Genomic DNA, 20193 nt, shown 5'->3' on the forward strand with positions numbered 1-20193 from the left:
AGAGGTGAATGGATGGACTCTACATGCCTGGTTCCCACCGTGAAGCATGGAAGAGGAGGTGTGATGGTGTGGGGGTGCTTTGCTGGTGACACTGTTGGGGATTTATTCAAAATTGAAGGCATACTGAACCAGCATGGCTACCACAGCATCTTGCAGCGGCATGCTATTCCATCTGTTTTGTGTTTAGTTGGACCATCATTTATTTTTCAACAGGACAATGACCCCAAACACATCTCCAGGCTGTGTAAGGGCTATTTGACCAAGAAGGAGAGTGATGGGGTGAACTTATCGTCCGCAGCAGAAGTGACTCTTGGTCTTTCTTTCCTGGGGCGGTCCTCATGTGAGCCAGTTTCTTTGTAGCGCTTGATGGTTTTTGCGACTGCACTTGGGGACACAAAGTTTTCCCAATTGTTCGGACTGACTCACCTTCATTTCTTAAAGTAATGTAGTCCAATCGTTTTTCTTTACTTAGCTGCTTTTTTCTTGCCATAATACAAATTCTAACAGTCTATTCAGTAGGACTATCAGCTGTGTACTGTATCCACCTCCTGCACAACACAACTGATGGTCCCAACCCCGTCTGACTCAGGGTCAAAGATGTATGGCTGTACTGTTGCACAAAGTGCTGGGCACGCCCCCCAGCTCAGTGTTGGAGATACAGCTAATTTGCTTAAAAGTGACAGAGCCCTGAAACAGCTCATTCTGAAAGGTGGTCAAAATAGGGGGAACTGAGGAGGTGAAATCTCATTATTTGAGAATGAGTTTGTGTGAAAAATGTAATGAACATGTTTTGTATACCCCATAGACCTTTCCCAAATGTTTAAAAGGAAGTATAATAGGCCACCTTTAACAGCAGGGAAATTATGAAAAGCAAACAGTGGAAGATAAATGTCTCCCAACTTGACAATTTTCCAAAAAGATTTCTTTTTATTTTGGTCAGTATTTATTTCAGTTTGGTTTTACGTGAGTGCTCAGTTTTCGTCTCAACTTAGGTCATTTTCATTTTTGTTACTGAATTTTCTTTTTTGTAAAACTACAAAATCCAACAGCGTCTCCTTACACAGCATTAGATATTAATATTATTCACCTAAATATTAAGACTTACCTAGCACATATGGTGATTAACCAATCTGTCCATTTAGCAATTTTGTTTTTGTCACATTTGGCAAGTCTTGTTAACCTTTAAGAGGGTTTCTCAGTCAGCTAACTTTCCCAACACATTTACAGAATCCTCCCTGCCAAATGCTTTAAATTTTTTAAGATCTTTCAGCCAACATTTTCAGGACTAGCCTTCAGTTCTGTTAAGTCTGAAGAACATGAGTATTCTGGTAAAATCGGGGAGGTAAGATGTCGTCTTTGCCTGACATTCTGTATCCCATTGTTTTTACCTAATAAGTCCATATGACTTTCTTTTTAAAGGGCAACAGACTTGTTTGGATGTTCAGGACATCCCTCCTCCGTGAATGCTAGTTTGTTAGTTTGCTGCAGAACCTGTCAAATATTGAAGATTATCTTTTACACAGACAGTTTACCTTTCTAACATACCTTTCAGTTACATCTTCTTAGTAAGTTATATTCCTCTTAAGTTTCAATACCTGATCAAAACAAACAAGAGCAGATCTCATGCAAGAAGAGGGTGTTAATGCTACACTTACCTTTAAGCTGCTTCATTGGACTCTACTGTGCCATTCCATACAATATCACCTACTGGTCAACCAGTGTAATAACATGAAACCCCTGGAGGATATCTTGCCAGTTCATCTAAAGTATGAGACCCTTGCAGATAAAAATGCTGGTGTCAGTTAACAACTAGGGACTAAAATAATTGTTAAAATCTTGAAGCATTGTTTTTAAGATAGGAGAAAATTGCAATTTATCATTTGTTCATTAAATTAGATACCATGCATCATTGGTCATATTTTAACTTAGATTTCTACAGCTATTGTGACGATTATTTTAAAAAATACTTAAACAGCACCAACTGTTTTTTAAGGAAACTTTATCTTTGCAGATTATTTCAATTGTGTGGAGCTTACAGTGAGAGTTATTTGCAGCACATGAAAGAAAGCTCCTTAGGGAAGGCAGTGATGGCACTATCCGAGTGAAATGATGATGGTGGTATTAACAGTGTCTTGTGCAGGACTGGTGATGAGCTTTATAAATCAGGTGAGATGTTGCAGGAACACATCTAAAACATCCAGGAAAACAGCTGTCAAGGGCTGGAAATGGTCAGTGATTGTTAATTGACAATGTTGAGGGAGCTAAGGATGCTAAAAATCCTGATGTGGAGAAAGATGCCAAGGAAGATGAGGATTTACAACCTGACCTAGCTACAGGACAAAAGTAAGGACAATATCCAGAAGCTCAAAAATGACCTATTTCAGTGTGGGAGCCTTGTTTTTATGTTCCTTACTAGTAATGAAAATGGGTTGCTATTGGGTTTGTATACAAAGGAGTACACTTTTTTGCTGTTGTTGTTTTGGGGCAAAGGATATATAATTTTTAATTACCTAAAATACACTATTGAAAAGTAGGAAGAAGGGAGGTTGTAAAAGCTTAAGATAAAGAGCTTAGAGAGATAGGACAGGGATGCGTAGAGACCATAGAAATAATTTAACATATTTTCATTTTGAGGATCACTACCACAGTTAAAACACCTTGAGGTGTTGACTGTTTTGGTGATCCAGTCTGTATCACCCATAGAGCCTTCACAAAAATAAAGAGCAGCACAACATTTGAAATTTGTGAAATATTTAGCTGGAATATTTTAACAACAATACATTTGTTAGTTATGACACATTTTGAAATTTCAATTATTTGTCATACACATATTTTTGCTGCACAGTGGCGCGCAGTTGGTAGCACTGTTGCCTTGCAGCAGGAAGGTCTTGGGTTTGACTCTAAACCTGGGGTCTTTCCTCCCACAGTCCAAAAACATGACTGTTAAGATATATGGCCTATAAAATTGCCCTATGGTGTGAATGGTTGTGTGCATGGTTGTTTGTCCTGTGTGTCTTTGTGTTGACCTGCAATGGACTGACGACCTGTCCAGGGTGTACCCCCCCTCTCACCCGTAGACCGCTGGAGATTCACACCAGCTCCCCCGCGACCCTGTATGGAAGAAGCGGATATAAAGGATGGATGGATGGATGGATTGATGGATGGATGGATATGCAAAAATATCACCTAAAAAAGAAAGTTACATTTTTCATATGTATATAAAAAGCAAATGAATAAAATATTGCATGAAAGGTTTGTACAGAAACAAAAGACCAGAACACAGTGCCCAGAGTGAAAAACAACAATGTTAGGAACAAAGCAGGGTGTGGTGGCAGTGAACCATTAAGAAATGGTCTAAGAACAGAACAACATCCTGAAGTGGGTCTCAGTTCACTGGTCAGTACTTCCAGGTTTCAAAAACTTTGCTGTGAATGATTTCTGAAACTTATGAAAATGCTTTACATTATTGCATACAATGAACTCTACTTTCCTGTGCTGATTATAAGTTTTCATTACAAGTTTTAAAGTGTTTGTTTATCCTCAGTCAGTTAAAAATATTATAAGAGATGTCACATCTTGATGTAAATATCAGACTGAGAAACCTGTTTGTATCAAAAAATCCCTTTTTCCAGACTGCATCTTAAAGGGTAATTATAAAATAGACAGAAAGTGAAACAGAACACATATTTAAAGCACATAAAAATAATCTTAAAATATAGGACACAGTAGTTGTTTGCAATTCATTTCATTCCATTGAGGTATATAGTGAACAACATGAAGTAAATTGATAACAGGACAATGCAAAACCTCTTTTAAGGAGCCAAATTAAATGCACACAGGTGACAACATCTAGCAAAATAATTATTTTTGCATATTTGTGAATAAACTTAATTTTCTGCTGGATGCATATATAGTGCCTCTCAAAAGTGGACACACATCCGTACAAATGCCAGGGTTTGTGAGGTAAAATAATAAATCTATAATAAATAATTTCAAAACCTTTTACACCGACAATGTGCCATATATCCTGCTCAATTCACATGAAAAAATAACAAATCTATTAAAAGAGAGAATCTTGACTTGCCCACTCTGTCTTACAAAGGTTCTACAAATCAATTTGATTTATCAACCTTTGTTATGTGAGCCCACAATTTTTCTGTGAGTTCTGATCTCTGGCTCAGCCATTCCACATCTCACTCTGAAATAAAATCTCACTCCATCAGTTTTCTTGCAGGCGTTTTTGACTAAGACTAGCATTTAGAGCTGCTCATATTTTCATTAATCGTGACAAAAACATAAGTTCCATCTGAAGAAATTAACCCCAGATAATGATGCTGCCAACACCGTGTTTTAGTGTCAGTATGGTGTTCTTTTGGTGGTGTTATTTCTATGTCATAATCTTGTCATTTTGTATTTGTGACCCAGAGTTAACATTTTTTATTCTATCAGACCATAACACATTTAGCCACATATTTTTTAGATTTTAGCCAGTCTTGGATCAGTCTTTTGTGAACAGACATTGAGAATAGAAGAGATTGTTTCTTCAGCTCCTTCTGTGTTGCTGTTTGCCTCTTGGCAGCCTTCCTGGCAAATGTCCTGCTTGTTCTTAAATACTGGAGAAACATCTGGCTTTAGTAATGTTAATATTATTGTTGAGCATTGTTGTTGATGTTTGAGGTTGTGGATTTTTGCATCTTTCTCTTGGCAGATACATTTGTAGATACTTTGGAGCAATTGTAACCTCTCTGCAAACTATGGCTGTAGTTAATCAATACAAATGAAGAAATGTCAGGAAAATCCTAAAAAAAAAAACAGCTGAACTTTTTCTGATTCTTTTCTACATTTGTTCACCTAACAGATTTGTTTGTTTTTCAGGTGGATTGAACAGGACACATACCACATGAAAGGTGAAACCGATTTGGATGAAATGATTCTTCATGGCGTTTATTTTTTTGTTTACATTACAAAAACTTGTTATTTGGTGTAAACTATTGAGATCACTGTAGGTGTAAATACTGAGATTTCCCTCATGACAGTTTGCCTTCGCCTTCTGTTAGAGCCAAACTAGAACTGCCAGAGCTGTCAGGGAATATACCGCCCGCTGCAGCTGTCAAAGCATTTCTGGTGGCTAAATGCATGCTGGTTATGTCAGTCTTTAGATCTCTGGTTCAGACTTTGGAGGGCTGAGAACAGCATGTTGTAATGAGACAAAGATGAGTCGGTTGCAAAGCAAAATTCCACAGATGGATTATTTTTCTGCTGTATAAAAAGATACTACACTTTCTCCGATCATACTTCAAACTGCAGTGTGAGCTCTTAGACTTCTTTGCGCAGTGCCACGCGGACACTGCTGAAAATCTTGCCCAGAGCTTCAAAGAAGGGATCACAGAAGGTCTGAATGCACAGTGAGTAAATGCGGCTGACGCACTGTGACTCAATCAGGCAGCTTTTGATGCAGGGAACCACGGCCCAGATGTGGCAGAAGGAGATGCAGGCGAACAGGAAGCCCCAGAGTAGAGCGACTGGGATGCCGAAGATCGCGGACAGGATGCGGTAGCACCAGTATTTGGACACAGTAAAGGTGGTGTAGCTGAGCTTCCACACTCCGTCCAGGCTGTGTGTGCCATCAGGCTCTGCGATTATATCCTCAAACTCCACCTGATGAGACATTTTAAACAGGGAGTCATTAGCACAGATCCTTGAGGGAGCACAACTTTGATGCCCCTTCTCAAACCAGACCTCTGAGGACCTTTAAACAGTTCTCACAAATTCATGTAAAGTGTAAAGTGTATGCTTTGTATGCAGAGAAACTAATAACCTGTGCACTTCACGCATGTACAGTGGCACAGATTGAGGAGTGGACTGACTTTTAATGTTGCAGTCAAAAGGCTTTATTCCAGGTCATTTTTGCGAAATCAAAGCTAGCCTCATGCAAAATTCATGAGAGGGATGCTCCACAATGTTTCAATCTGTTTTTGGATTGCATTACGAGCCACCTGGTCCTTCTGAAAAAAGTAGGCCATTACATTCTCAGCTGAGGCTCGGCATCGAACTGCTGTCAGTTATCATCAGTAATCGAACTTCTGCAGGCAGAAACACACTGCACATCTGAAGCAATCGGAAGCTCATCTTCAGATTGTTTAATAAAAAACTGTATGGTAAGTAATAAGTAGGTCTCCAAAGGTGATATAAATGAATGGATTACAAACAAATGTTCTACCATGTTAATTATTTTTTCATTTTTAAACTTTTCTAAAAAAAATGTGAGCAAACATTTTACAGCTGAAAAAAAGTAAATCATCCACATGCTCAATTTAAATATGGTTGCACCAACCAGTGAGTTTTACAGACATTAAATACATTACTTTCTTATGTAGGAGCCTGAAATCATTTTATAATTCTTGTGATTTTCAAATTTAATTGCTAATTGAATTGCTAATTTGACAATAGCAACAACATAAGACTCTTGCAAGTTTTTTTCAAAATATACGGTGTCCAGTTTTCTAAAAACTGCCACAAACTGGTTTGTATATTTTTCTAAAGTGTGTCATGGAATCGCTAAAAACTTTCATAACCATCCTCATAAACACATTTAAGCTAACGCAACCCATTCAAATAAAATATACTTATGTTAGCTTATTTGGTTTCTCAGCAAACATATATTTTCTGGTATTTCCATAGCAACAAATAAAAAATAAACAGTGAAAGAAAATCAGAGCCAAAGAGCGTATCAGTTTCAAACTCCTTCTAGCCCATCCCAAAAATAAATCTTTGCTCTGCTCAAGCAACAGGAATAGCTCCTGGTCTATTTCAGGGTTTCTCTGCTAGTACAATGTCTGTTGTACAGTCAACATTCCCAGCACCTGCCTTTGCAATTTTGTCTAAATTTTCATACATGCAATTAAAAACAGTCAGTTTCATACCTAAACCTTTCACATGACAGTTTTTTGTTCCTTTCTGCACAAACCTTCACCACGTCCTCATTGATCTGCTTGGGGTCTCTGTTGATCAGATCAATTTCCTTGGTGTGGCTGTCCTTTACAATCTTCTCCTCGTTGGTGTTGTACTGGTACTGATCCGCCATGGTCGGGGCTGTGCAGGTCCCAGATCTGACCGAAGATAGGAGCGCTGAGAACCTTTCTGGAAACTGCACGCAGCAGTTCTCAGTTCAGTTCTGACCCTTTCTGTAGCAAGACTCTGACGCTCCTCGCTGACATGCCAAGGGACAGCTGCTGCAGGCACCCCGGTAGAAATGGTGGCCTTGCCCCCACCCTGCATGGACACACTCACACAAACACACACCACTGCACACACACACAACTGTATACTCACACACATGTACACAATGTAATGACCACAGAGAGAAAAGGAATGCTTTAAAGAAGAACCCAGAGTTGTGTCATATTTCACATGGAGTTGTTGGGCTAACTGGGATGGGTTTGCACAGTGGCACTAACTTCCACAAAAAAGCACAAACACACCCACATGCTCCTCCTTCAGTTAGGTTTGTACTATATATTACTAAGTCTAATTTCAGATGGGCAAAATTATTCATATCTCTTGAACTTTGCCACATTTTGTCACATTACAAGCACAAACCTCAAAGCACAACAAAAGACATCAAAATACTTTATTTATCCCCCAAGGGGGAAATTGACTTGTCACAGCAGCAAGACAGAGTAAAAGCTGCACATCTATGAAGATAATTTAAAGAATATTATTAATAAAAATTATTATCACTCTCTTTACCCATTTACTGGTATCTAAAAAACGTGGGGTTGACTGATTATGCATGCCACGCTTTTTTAAAATGTATTATGTAAACAACAAAGATTTCTTTTAAGTTTTATTCCACTTCATAAGAATTGATAAACCACTTTGTGTGGTTTATTAAGTAAAATCTCAATAAAGTACATTAAAGTTTGTGTTTATAGCATGAAAAAATTTGAAGGTTTAAGTGCTTTTGATACTTACAAGGGACTGTATACCAAAATTAAAAAAACAAAAACAAAAACACAAAACCAGTCTTCACTTTCATTTTATTATATGGAAAATTCTTATTATTCCTATCAACTTTTTACAAAAAACAAGTTATTTTTTTGAGAGGTTGTTAAGAAAAATGTTTCAACTTCCCAGAAATCACAAAGCAGTAAAGATATGAGTAAACATTTTTCTTTATTAGAGTAACAGGCAGAAAAAAGTGAAAACATATATCGTTTGCATTGACTTGTAATCTGGATCAACAGTAACTTGATCCAGTTAACATATGTAGGACTTTAACCTCTTTTAAAATCTCAGATTTTAGCAAGGGATACATTATTAAATCCAATCTACCTCCAAAATAAAACCCAGGCAGCCTAATTTAGGCTGTGCAGTTGTTGCTATCAGTCATTGGAGTCCATAACAGCATGCAACATAAACAAACCTATTCAGGGGAGCTGCCAAATAAAGATAGTAGAAGGGAAGTCGCTGCAGAGATACTTCTGATGGAAGGTGCTACAGCTCTCTGTTGCTGTTTAACAGTTGATGTAAGAGAAGTAGAGGAAGCGTGACTCCATAGGGTGCAAAGGCATTCCTCTTCCCAGTTGCCCGGGAGCTGAGAAGGCAGTGGGGAAATGAGATCAGTGTTCATGTGATTCGGGACCAGGCCAATTAGATGGCTATTTTTGACGTGGCAGTGGAGAGAGAGGGAACAGCTTAGGCATGGAGGCAGGTGGACAGGAATAGCTGTGCAGAGCGAGGAAGTGGCATGTCTCTGTGTTCATGGGTATCAATATGGTTAAATCAGACTCCTCTGGCTCTAATCTTGTAGAAAGGCAGGGCTCTCAGACCTGTGCTTAGAAACAAATGGAGTGTAATTGGTGAAAAGGCAGTCACTAAAATTATTTAACACATAAAGTTGTTGCTACATTTAAAACGTTGGGTGTGTTACTTGTTATATCCTGTCTTGACTATTTGACTATTTTTTTGACTATCAGTGATTTATGTGTTATTTGTAATTGACCATTTTTAGAAATAAGTCATTCCCGCCTGTCAGCCTATTAGGCTTCTCTGCTCCAATAGCATAGAAGCAAATTTAAAAGTCAATTCTTAATATGTATATTTGCTCTCAACATCTAATTGCCCATCTGAACACATCTTAAAACTACAGTTTGATACAGAATGTTAGACTCCCCCAGTATAACACCGCAGGCAGTGGTAGTAGACCGACCCTGGACACCTCAGCAGGCAGAAGAAACATGTTAAGAAAACTGGATTACTGTAATTCTAAATCTGACAGGGGTATGAATAGTTTTATAAATCCTACAACAATTTCTGGGTAACTGTAAAAACAACACAACAATCTCCATTTGATTGGTCCAACTGAACTCTCCAAACAGGTTGAGGGGTTAAGAGGAAAACATACTGGGCCAGAATCTTTGGGAGGGGGGGGGGGGGGGGGGTGTGAGTGTGTAGACACACTCACACATTTCTCTACAAATGTATAAAGCAACAAATTCAAATCATTTTTGCATGTCCACAAACTTTAACTTCTCAAGTAACTATTTCACAAGGATGGTTTATTGTGACCATAGAGATATACTCCCAAAAGAATTACAACTGTAATTGCAGTTAAAAGTCCAACAAAGTATCGGCTCAGGTGCATGCCAGACTTTTCAGATTTTTATTTTTTTTTTAAAGTGAAAACATTATGACAATCTGATTTAAATTTTGAATATCCACCATATTTAACACAAAACCAAGCTGACAAGGGCAATTTAGAAAAAGAAAAATAATAAATTATGGTGACTATTTTTTTTTGTTTGTCATCACATTTGAAATCATATGGTTGCTTTTATCCATGAGAATGATTTTTGGGTTTCTGCATTTCTTCTCCTTGTACGATACACAATATCATCACATAATTCGAGGAACCAGGGGGAATTTTTGTGCTTGAACAGCCAGGGCCTAAGCTTAAGCTGGACAACCCAGATCATCAATCCTGTTGACAACAATGGCTCAAGAAGCATCGCACATACTGGAGCTGATTTAACCATAGAGAAAAAAACTCATTGAAATTTTAAACCAGTATCTGCTGACTTTAAGGTGAAGTCTTTCCCAGCAAAAGCATAGTAAATCAGAACCACAATCTGCATACATTCCAAAGGGATCGCTGCAGATGGGGAGGATCTTCTCACTGAAAATAAAATCATCTTCCAGTGGTGCTGAAATTTGACCTACTTTATGACTGCTTTGGGAAAAAGAAAATTAGGTTAAATTAAAACTTGACAAATTGCTCACAGGTTAAAAGGTGCACCAGATCCACAGCTCATATGTGTACATAACTGTGTGACCTTTATTTGCAATATTCTCACAAGATTTTTAAAACTGAGCAAGCCTAGCTTTCATTAATGTCAGTTACAATAAATTTCTCCTTAAAAGTCCAAATTTATATTTAGTATTTTGTTCCCGTTTTTATTATGTGTTTGCATTTGAACCGTTTTGCTTACATTTATTAGATTTGCAATAAAACCAGAAGCAAAGAGTGCAATTTAGCTGAATGCCAAAGGTAAAATAAAACACAGATTAGGTAACCTGTCAGAATTTGTTTAATTTGATGGTGTCATCTTTAGAAACAAAATAGCAAAGTCACAGAAGAGGAAAAAAAGAGACATTCTTCCATAAGAAAAGGACAACTCCTCCTATGCATAAATAAATACAGTTGTTATGCAAAACCCCCAAGATGTACTTAAATAAATAAAAACCCATAGCCTTTTCAGGGTACCCCTTTTCGTGTTCAGTCAAGCATTTAAATGTAACATATTGTAGTCTGCTACATATTTACACAGTTGTGGTAGTGTAAACAAACGTTTAAAATAGGGATATCCCAATCAGACTTTTTTGGTCACGCATACTGTTCCAAGTCATTCAGGATTCAAAGTTTTGTTGCACCTACTCCCATTTTAATTTTACATTAGAATTAATAAAATCAGTGCTTAAGAAATCAATAGTTTTAAAGGGCAGTAAAACACAAAAGTACATTTCATCAGTATTACATGGTGTATTGCACTCGTCTCCCGCTTATTTATTCATCAGTGACAATCAAGACAGGATCGGTTTTTTTGACAGTGACAGATATTTTTGACCTAACTAGAAATGGGCATTTACATGCAGTGTAATTACTAATCTTGCAAAGCTACCACTCGTCCAACATTATTAATCTGGCAAGAGTGTAAATGACCCTTTAAAATACCTTTCACTGCAATGACTGATAAAGCTTTGGTTTAGTCTTACCATTTGAAAACTTACATCAAAGGAAGGCAGTTCCTTTACTTTTTTTGTTGCCTTGCAGCAAGAAGGTCCTGGTTCGACTCCTGGCTGGGGGTCTTTCTGCACGGAGTGTGCATGTTCTCCTGTGCATGCATGGGCTCTCCGGGTACTCCAGCTTCCTCCCACAGTCCACAACATGACTGTTAGGTTAATTGGTTTCTCTAAATTGCACTTAGGCATGAATGAGTGTGTGCGTGGTTGTTTGTCCTGTGTGTGTCTGTGTTGCCCTGCGATTGACTGGCAAACTGTCCAGGGTGTACCCCACCTCCTGCCAATAGACTACTGCAGATAGGCCCCAGCTTCCCCGCTACCCACTATGGAATAAGCGGTAGGGAAGACTGACTGACAGACATTCGTTTCTAAAAAAACACAACTTCAGTCTTTAAAAAAACTGATGTCTTGCCTATGCTGACAATGTTTTCACATAGATCACTGTACTGAACTGTTAAACTAACAATAGCATGTTTACTCTGTGTTTTGATATTACTTGTTGATATTTCAGAAAGTAACATATTTATTTATTGATTTATAAATCGCTTCAAAACATCCAAACAAGGAGACCATAGCAATAAAATCATAAAATCATTCAAAAAGATTACAAAAAAAAAATAATAATTCAGTTGAAAAGGAATGTACTAAGGAATATTAAAAGCATTTCTGAACAAATGCGTCTTCCACCACCAAAAAGGTCCATTCACCCCAGTGTTTAAGCTTTGTCCTTGGAACATCCAATAAAAACTGACTGGATGACCTCAAGGATATTCCAAGCACAAACACTTAAAAGTTCAGAAAAATAAGGAGGCAGGAAGCTGTTAAGAGATTTGGGAGGTGTTAGTTAAAAGACGAGTAGCAGCATTCTGGACAAGCTGAAGGCGATTTAGACTTGACTGGGTCTCTAGTGTCTCCCAGTGGAGTCTCCCAGTCAAGCCAGGCATGAATGGCCTTCTCGAGTTAGTTAATTGTGTGCAGACGGAAGTTACAGCAAAAGCTGTTCTTCCATTTCATAACTTTATAACTTGGCATTTTCCATTGAATATTGAAAATTTTAATCATGAGTATTTCAGCTTCCTCTGACTATTATCCCTCACAAAGACAGCAGGCGGAAAGATCTGAACACAGTTTATAGAGCAGGTCACATTAAACAGACAGACAGGGATCTGCAGCAACCAATACAGTTTCTCTTGCAATGTGAAGGGTTAAAAAAAACTATTTTTAAAGAAGAAATTCAGATTTGTTAGATTGAATACTAACTGCAGAAACATTGTGCATACATACACTGCTGGTCAAAATTTTTATAATGCTTTTCTCATTTAATTATTTTCTTTATGTTTATGACTATTTACATTGTACATAGATTCTCAATGTAGGCATCAAAACAGTGAATGAACACATATGCAATTATGTAGCAAACCAAAAATTGTAAGATAGCTATTAATATGTTATATGTTAGAATCCTTAAAATAGCTGCCCTTTGCTGTAATGATTGAAATATTGACCTTTGGCCATCTCTCAATGAAAGTCTGGGAAGTTCTTTCAAGACTCTTTGGAAAACCATTTCAAGTGACCACCTCATGAAGCTCACGGAGAGAATGCTTAGAGAGCAAAAGCAGTAGTCAAAGCAAAAGGTGGCTATTTTGTAAAAATCGGAATTATAAAAATGTTTAGAGTTTTTTTACACTTTTTGTTTACTACATAATTCCATGTGTGTTCATTCACAGATTTGTTGTCTCTGGTGAGAATCTACAATTTAAATAGTCATGAAATTGAAGAGACCCATTGAGTGAGAAAGGCATTCCAAAACGTTTGACAGGTAGCGTACATAAAAATATTACGATGGTGGCTCTGGTGGTAGGGGTTCATCCTGTAACTGGTAGGTTTCCAGTTCGAACCCTGGCTCCGTCCATCTCAGTCATTGTGTCCTTGGGCAAAACATTTCACCTGCCTTCCATGCTGATGGTGGTCCGAGGGCCTGGTGGAGCTGACTGTATGGCAACCCCACTTCTGTCAGTCTGCCCCAGGGCAGCTGTGGCTACAATGTAGCCTACCACTATCATTGTGTGAATGTGTGGATGACTGATTGTAGCGTAAAGCACCTAGGAGGAGACTTAATAAAAGCGCTATACAAGTACCAACCATCAACCATACAATAATAGTACTTTTTAAAAATGTAAGCACAAAAAGCTAAACTGAAGGCTTGGTTGCCATAAAATCACAGACATTAGACCAACAACAGGTATCAGGGGTTAAATTTAGTCAGGGGCTCTGATAACAATAATTTAAAAATGCCTTGATTGGGACTTAGATCCAATTATTGAAATTACACCTCCCTAATTACAGTGCTGTGAAATCATATTTGCCCTCTTACAGATTTCTTCAGTTTTTTGGTTTTTTGTCATACTTTAATGGTTCAGATTCTCAAATTGATTTTAGTTTCAAACAAAGATAACTTGAGTAAATACAAAAAGCATTTTTCAGATGATGGTTTCATTTATCAAGAGAAAAAAACTATCCAAACCTTCTGGACATATATGGAAAAAGTAATTGCTCCTGATTAATTAAGTAATGAATGAAGAATTACATTTTCTGGAGAGCTGAGTCCAACTATATTAGCAATGCCCTACCCAGATTCCTGCCAGAACTGTAAAATAAGAAAATCACTTAAATAGAACCTATCTGACAACTTGAAGTAGCCTAAAACATCGCAAAATGCAAAACACGTTGCCCAAATAAAAAGAAACCCCAAAACAGAACAAACAATGTCCTTACCATCTATCAGTCTGAGAGGGGTTATGAAGCCATTTAGGACTTCAGCAAACCACAGTGAGAGCCATTATCTACTGTGGACACTGGAACAGTGGCGAACCTATCCATGACCCTATACTCTAAACATAAGGCCAGGTTTATTTTATCTCCTTTTTCTTTTAAAAGTTGAAATATTTGATAACTATATTTTGTGTTTACGCTGGCTGTAATTTGTGAGAAAATACTCTTAAATGGTTTTCTGCCCATACGTTTTTATAAATATGCCCCCAGGGGACATGTTTATAGCTCTGTTTGTTTGGAGTGCTACAGTAAATGACATCCTTCTAAAATTTGAAATGTGACCCAGAAATGAACGTGTCAAAAAGTATGTGGGTTTGTTGTCCATATGTTAAAGTGTGCTTAGGCAACAATAGTATAATCATTACAGTAGATTGTGTGTGTAGTCTTCGAGCAGTGGTGAAACAGTTTCAAAGTGGATTTAACATTTGCTTGTCTAAATGTCTGATAAAGTAAATGGTAAATTGCCCTAAAGCATTATCAACCAATCCAGATACTCATTCACAGTGGTAAGCTGCATTGCTGACAGAAGTGGGGTTGCCATACAATCTGCGCCACCAGGCCTTCTTGCCCAAGGACACAATGACTGAAACGGACAGAGCATGGGGTTGAACTGGCAACCCATCGTTTGCAGGACAAACCTCTACTTCCTGAGCCACCAACAAAGGATTTCTTGAGCTGAAATTGGACAACTGCTTTCTTAGACTGAGACAGGTGTAAGGTGGTACATTTTCAGATCCGTCTTGTCCAACTTTGAGTATTGTTTAATTCAATTTTCAAATCCTGAATTCTGCCAGACACATTCCATGGTTGGAACACTAACATACAGAAACAACTGAAGACATTTGCTTTATGTCAGAAATACTTTTATTCATCTAATTTACAATTTTGTTAAATGTTGAAAACAAAATATCAGAAACATCTTTGTCTCTCCAGCCGTTCTCATGCCTCTCTTCACACTCATATAACAGTTTATGTGCAAGCAATTTAGCGAATTATTAATTTTCATTAAAATGTGCTTCCTGTGGCATCTCATTTTGTATTTGTGTTGTTAGCATACACATATTCCCTGCTCTTGTGAGCTTCTGCTGAAGTGGTTAGAAGGTCCATACATCAATGTCATTACAAAATGGAAAACCTGATGAATGTGTCAGCATGCCAAAAAAACATGACACCTGCATAAAAGCACAAAATAATCACAAATGATACATGTTCCCTGTCAGCAAATAGTTAGCAATCCAGTACTGCTCCTCCTTTCTTAGAATTACTAAATAATTAGTTTTTATCAGTTTTCAGCACTCTCCAGGTGGATAATAATTTGACCATAACACTTCCCAAAACTGCTGAAGAAAGGACTAATAAAAATGTTCAGAATGTTGGCCCACACAGCCTGGATCCACTGCATATTGATGAGAAGAAGCTGCACGCAGGGCATGATCAGCCTAGAAGGACACAAAGGGGAGGACACAACATGAGATAACTCTTTAATAAAATTCCCCCCCTGGGAAGAAACAATATAATGAAGAGAGCATAGATGAAACTTTCACAAAATGACTTTTATTCACTAACAGCATGTTGAGCGCCTCATCCTGTTCTGTTTTATGTATCTGTACTTTATATCTGCGCTCCGGTCCTACCAGATGTGGAGGCAGCTGAGAACAGCAAAGAGCAGCCCTGCTGCCAGCGACACCGGCACTGCCAGCACAAGGGAGATGAAGTGGTAGCACCACAGTCTGGACACCTCGAACAGGGCATGACTCCAAAACCAGACTTTATCAAAGCTCCGCACTGAAGGGGGCTCTGCAATCACGTCCTCAAATGTGACCTTAAGGCACAAACAGACGATGCTGTTACGTATGTAAAAATAAGCATGGAGACAATAATGCATTATATGCATGTCTGTAAAACAATGACTTGATGTACTTTGCCCTAATAAAGGATCCTGTACGAATATAAATGCCTCTATGAATGACTATCTATTTAGGGTACAGTGGTAAACAGTTTTTAGTCTGCATCAATTGGCTCTATGTGATAGACCAACATGAAGTAGCAAATAATTCTGAAGAAAAGAAAAAAAGGATAGATGGCTTTAATAATTTTTGTACAAATGAAACTCAAAATATTATGACACACATTGGTGTTTGTTAGACAATATGTCATAGAAAAAAGGGCTGTGTGCAGGTGTTCATGTTTGTGCTGTGTTTGTCTCCTGCTACAGGGTGTGACTGGCAGGTGCAGCTCCACACTGCAGGTGCTTCTCATTGAGTCCAATCAAGAGGGCTTCTTAAGGAGCAGGAACCTGGAGGGAGACTTTAGCTCGTTATCTCTCCCAGTGTGGTAACCTGATTGTGTTCTGCAGTTCTCCTGGGTTTGCTGAGCCAGCTCTAATTGTGTTTCTTTGTCCTGCCTATGCAGATCTGGATCCCTCTGATAACCGTTTCCTGGATTCCCCGCTCCTGTTCTTGGAACTACTCCCAGCCGCTCCAACCGTGAGCCTCCCTCCCTTCCTCTCCTGTCTCCAGCCCTGTGACTCAGTGATCACTTCTTTGAGATACCAAACCATTGCTCACCTGCCTGTCCAGCCTCCCAACACCGCACGCTCAACTGAAGTGCTGCCACTTTGAAGATCACAATGTGAGAGAATCAGTACTGAAACCTCCGTGCCACTCCTCCTCCCTAACTCAGCCTCTGTGGGAAAACCTACCTCCTACAAATCATAATAATAATCATCTTTATTGGTCATTGCACATGTACATTACAATGAAATTTGTCCTCTGCATTTAACCCATCCCTTACAGGGAGCAGTGGGCTGCCTGTCATCCACTGTCAACAGTAAGCAGACCTCACTCCTGTCCTGCACAACTCTGAATATCTTCTCCAGAACACACAATAATCTCTATCCTCTGCTCCTCAGTGCCTACCCAGATCCCTCTGGCAGATCCAGTCTGTTAGAAATAAACTGTTTAATCTCCTCTTCTGCCTCTGTAATTGTTTGCCCATGCTCAGAGTTGGTAAACCAACATTATGACAGAATATTAATGAACAAACTGCTAAATGAAGACCAAGGAAGTCACTGGGGATAAAGCTGGACTTTAACATCCCACAGACCATGGCGCAACTGCAAACTAACCAAGACATAGTTGTCCACAAAAACAGAGAGCAAGGATGTGATTAATAAATGGTAAATGAACTGAATTTATATAGCACCTTTCCAGTCATACAGACCACTCAAAGCACTTTACACTAGAGCCACATTCACCCAATCGCACTCACATTCATACACCAATACACAGATTGGTAGGCAACTTGATGTTAAGTGCCTTGCCCAGGGGCACATTGACATACAGCAGGAGGAAGCTGGAATCAAACCCACAACTTTCCAATTGCAAGATGACTACTCTTCCTACTGAGCCACAGTAACACCCAAGAGCCCATGGTAACTCTGGAGGAGCTGCAGAGTTCCTCTGATCGGTTAAAATAAATCATGTTGTTAGTCCTGCACTCTCTTCTTTATAAAAGAGTGACAAGAAGAAAAACCTTTTTGAAAGAAAGCTATAAGAAGTAAGTTTAAACATGTAGGAGAGACAGCAATATGGAAGAAGGTGTTCTGGTCCCATGAGACCAAAATAGAATTTTTTGGCTTACAAGCATAACACAACAGTAAGTGTCATAGAAAGCATTGAACACACTATCATCATGGTGTGTTTTAGAGTGACAAATTAAGCCAACATGCATATACAGTTAAATAAATGATACCAGGTATATAAGAATTTAAAAATTGTTCTGAAAAACAGCATTCCCAATAGTACAAGCTTAAAAACCATGAAGCTGTTTTATACCTAAATATCCATAACTTGTAATTTGTATGCATAAGAGAAGTTTGTGTGTTTATGGCACCAAAATTGGATGTAGGCAACAGGCCCACACCCTACTAAAGTCTGTTCATTCAACCTGACTGAACTTTAGCTGTTTTGCAAACATAAATGGTCAACAGTAGTGACTTAGAGTGGCTGAATACTACAGTGCCTTGCGAAAGTACTCAGCCCTCTTGAACTTTTCAACCTCTTGCCACATTTCAGGCTTCAAACATAAAGATATAAAATTCAAATTTTTTGTGAAGAATCAACAACAGGTGGGACACAATCGTGAAGTGGAATGAAATTTATTGAATGTGTCAAACTTTTTTAACAAATAAAAAACTGAAAAGTGGGGCGTGCAATATTATTTGGCCCCTTTACTTTCAGCGCAGCAAACTCACTCCAGAAGTTCAGTGAGGATCTCTGAATGATCCAATGTTGTCCCAAATGACTGATGATGATAAATAGAATCCACAACAGTATCTTGGATCTACCTGGTGTGTTCCTTGGTCTTCATGATGCTCTCTGCGCTTTGAACAGAACCCTGAGACTATCACAGAGCAGGTGCATTTATACAGAGACTTGATTACACACAGGTGGATTCTATTTATCATCATCAGTCATTTGGGACAACATTGGATCATTCAGAGATCCTCACTGAACTTCTGGAGTGAGTTTGCTTTACTGAAAGTAAAGGGGCCAAATAATATTGCACGCCCCACTTTTCAGTTTTTTATTTGTTAAAAAAGTTTGACACATCCAATAAATTTCATTCCACTTCACGATTGTGTCCCACTTGTTGTTGATTCTTCACAAAGAATTTGAATTTTATATCTTTATGTTTGAAGCCTGAAATGTGGCAAGAGGTTGAAAAGTTCAAGAGGGCCAAATACTTTCGCAAGGCACTGTAATGCATGCCATACTTTTAAACTTTTCATTCATTCACACAGGGGAGCTGGTGCTTATCTCCAGCAGTCTACTGGCAAGAGGCAGGGTACACCCTGGACAGGTCGCCAGTCCATCACCAGGCAACACAGAGACACAGGACAAACAACCATGCACACACTCATTCACACCTAAGGGCAATTTAGAGAGACCGATTAAACTAACAGTCATGTTTTTGGACTGTGGGAGGAAGCCAGAGTACCCGGTGAGAACGGGGAGAACATGCAAACTCCATGCAGAAAGACCCCGACCAGGAGTCGAACCTAGGACCTTCTTGCTGCAAGGCAACAGTGCTACCAACCGTGCAGACCACTTTTAAGATTTTAATTTGGAAAATCAATTTCAACCCTTTCCTTACACACTTTTTGAGATCTAACAAGCAGTATTAGAAATATTTGAACTATTTCTTTTTTCCACTTACTATTCATAGTATAAAACAGCTTCCACAGATGCAGAAAGAGAGACAGCAGGTGTGGTTTCACTGTAAAGTGCAAATCTCTATAATTCAAAACCAAAAAGTTAAATGTGGTTCAACCTGTTTTATGCTTTGTGCTCAGTGAGGGTTTTTCATATCTATTCAATGCAAATGAGAATAGAAAAGATGTACCTTTAGACTGCTGTTGAGTCTTTTGGGATCCCTGTCCTCAATCTGAGGTCCTGTATCACTCCTGGTGAAATACAGACCTTCATCCACCTTTACTTCCATCAGTTCCCCAAATTTCATTCTCTGCTCGTCCGTTTCCATTCTGCTGGGCTGTGCCCCTGCTTGGAATCATGGAGAATGAGGATGTGTATCCGCCAGGAGGACAGGCTTATGGTTGACACCCAGGTGGAACATAGTACACTGATGACTGCCTTGACCATTTATGAGGAATGTTTTTATTAGCTTTGTGTGATACACAACACGATCAGTCTAATTTATACCTGCATGAGAATAGCCACACAGACCTTTAATCATGGGTTCAGTGATGATGTTTGCCAGGGTTCTGGTCATTCAATGCACAGTACCCACACTCAGCAGGGTTTGGCAGTAGCCGTTCTGCCAATTGCACATCTGAGCTGAATCCCCAATGTTTTCCTGGTTCAACAATCCTCCACAGAGCACCAAACTGCATGTTTTATACATTTATTTTAGAGAAGGACGTCAATCCATCTTACATATATGTGGCAGGTTAACAAAGCCAATTTTCAACTTGTTTTTTTAAAACCTAAATACACATTTTTTTCTTACATTACATGTATGTTATATCACCAAATTGCT

General features: G+C 38.7%; 2 protein-coding genes and 1 long non-coding RNA gene across 3 annotated transcripts; 1 reads left to right on the forward strand and 2 right to left on the reverse strand.

The window, feature by feature from the left end:
- Positions 1-3286: 3286 nt before the first annotated feature.
- cav3 (caveolin 3) lies at positions 3287-7301 on the reverse strand. Its single transcript, XM_047347095.1, has 2 exons — positions 6968-7301; positions 3287-5658 (listed from the first exon to the last, which is right to left on the reverse strand). The coding sequence occupies exons 1-2, from the start codon at positions 7082-7084 to the stop codon at positions 5317-5319; spliced, it is 459 nt and encodes a 152-aa protein (XP_047203051.1). The 5' UTR covers positions 7085-7301; the 3' UTR covers positions 3287-5316.
- Positions 7302-13026: 5725 nt separating this feature from the next.
- LOC124856557 (caveolin-2-like) lies at positions 13027-19734 on the reverse strand. The gene is made up of 3 exons (XM_047347094.1): positions 19540-19734; positions 15768-15955; positions 13027-15572 (listed from the first exon to the last, which is right to left on the reverse strand). Exons 1-3 carry the CDS (start codon positions 19675-19677, stop codon positions 15416-15418), a joined length of 483 nt encoding a protein of 160 aa, XP_047203050.1. The 5' UTR covers positions 19678-19734; the 3' UTR covers positions 13027-15415.
- LOC124856559 lies at positions 15861-17102 on the forward strand. Its single transcript, XR_007035368.1, has 2 exons — positions 15861-15984; positions 16349-17102. It is a non-coding gene; the product is annotated as an uncharacterized LOC124856559 (long non-coding RNA).
- Positions 19735-20193: the final 459 nt, after the last annotated feature.

Source organism: Girardinichthys multiradiatus, chromosome 20 (genome assembly GCF_021462225.1).
Source record: "Girardinichthys multiradiatus isolate DD_20200921_A chromosome 20, DD_fGirMul_XY1, whole genome shotgun sequence".
NCBI lineage: Eukaryota > Metazoa > Chordata > Actinopteri > Cyprinodontiformes > Goodeidae > Girardinichthys > Girardinichthys multiradiatus.

Coding starts and splice junctions, on each gene's coding strand:
- cav3 (XM_047347095.1), bottom strand. CDS start 7,084: ATGGCGGATCAGTACCAGTACAACACCAACGAGGAGAAGATTGTAAAG. Junction 5,659..6,967: donor TCAATGAGGACGTGGTGAAG/GTTTGTGCAGAA, acceptor ATGTCTCATCAG/GTGGAGTTTGAGGATATAAT.
- LOC124856557 (XM_047347094.1), bottom strand. CDS start 19,677: ATGGAAACGGACGAGCAGAGAATGAAATTTGGGGAACTGATGGAAGTA. Junction 15,956..19,539: donor GACTCAACAGCAGTCTAAAG/GTACATCTTTTC, acceptor TTGTGCCTTAAG/GTCACATTTGAGGACGTGAT. Junction 15,573..15,767: donor CTCAGCTGCCTCCACATCTG/GTAGGACCGGAG, acceptor GTGTCCTTCTAG/GCTGATCATGCCCTGCGTGC.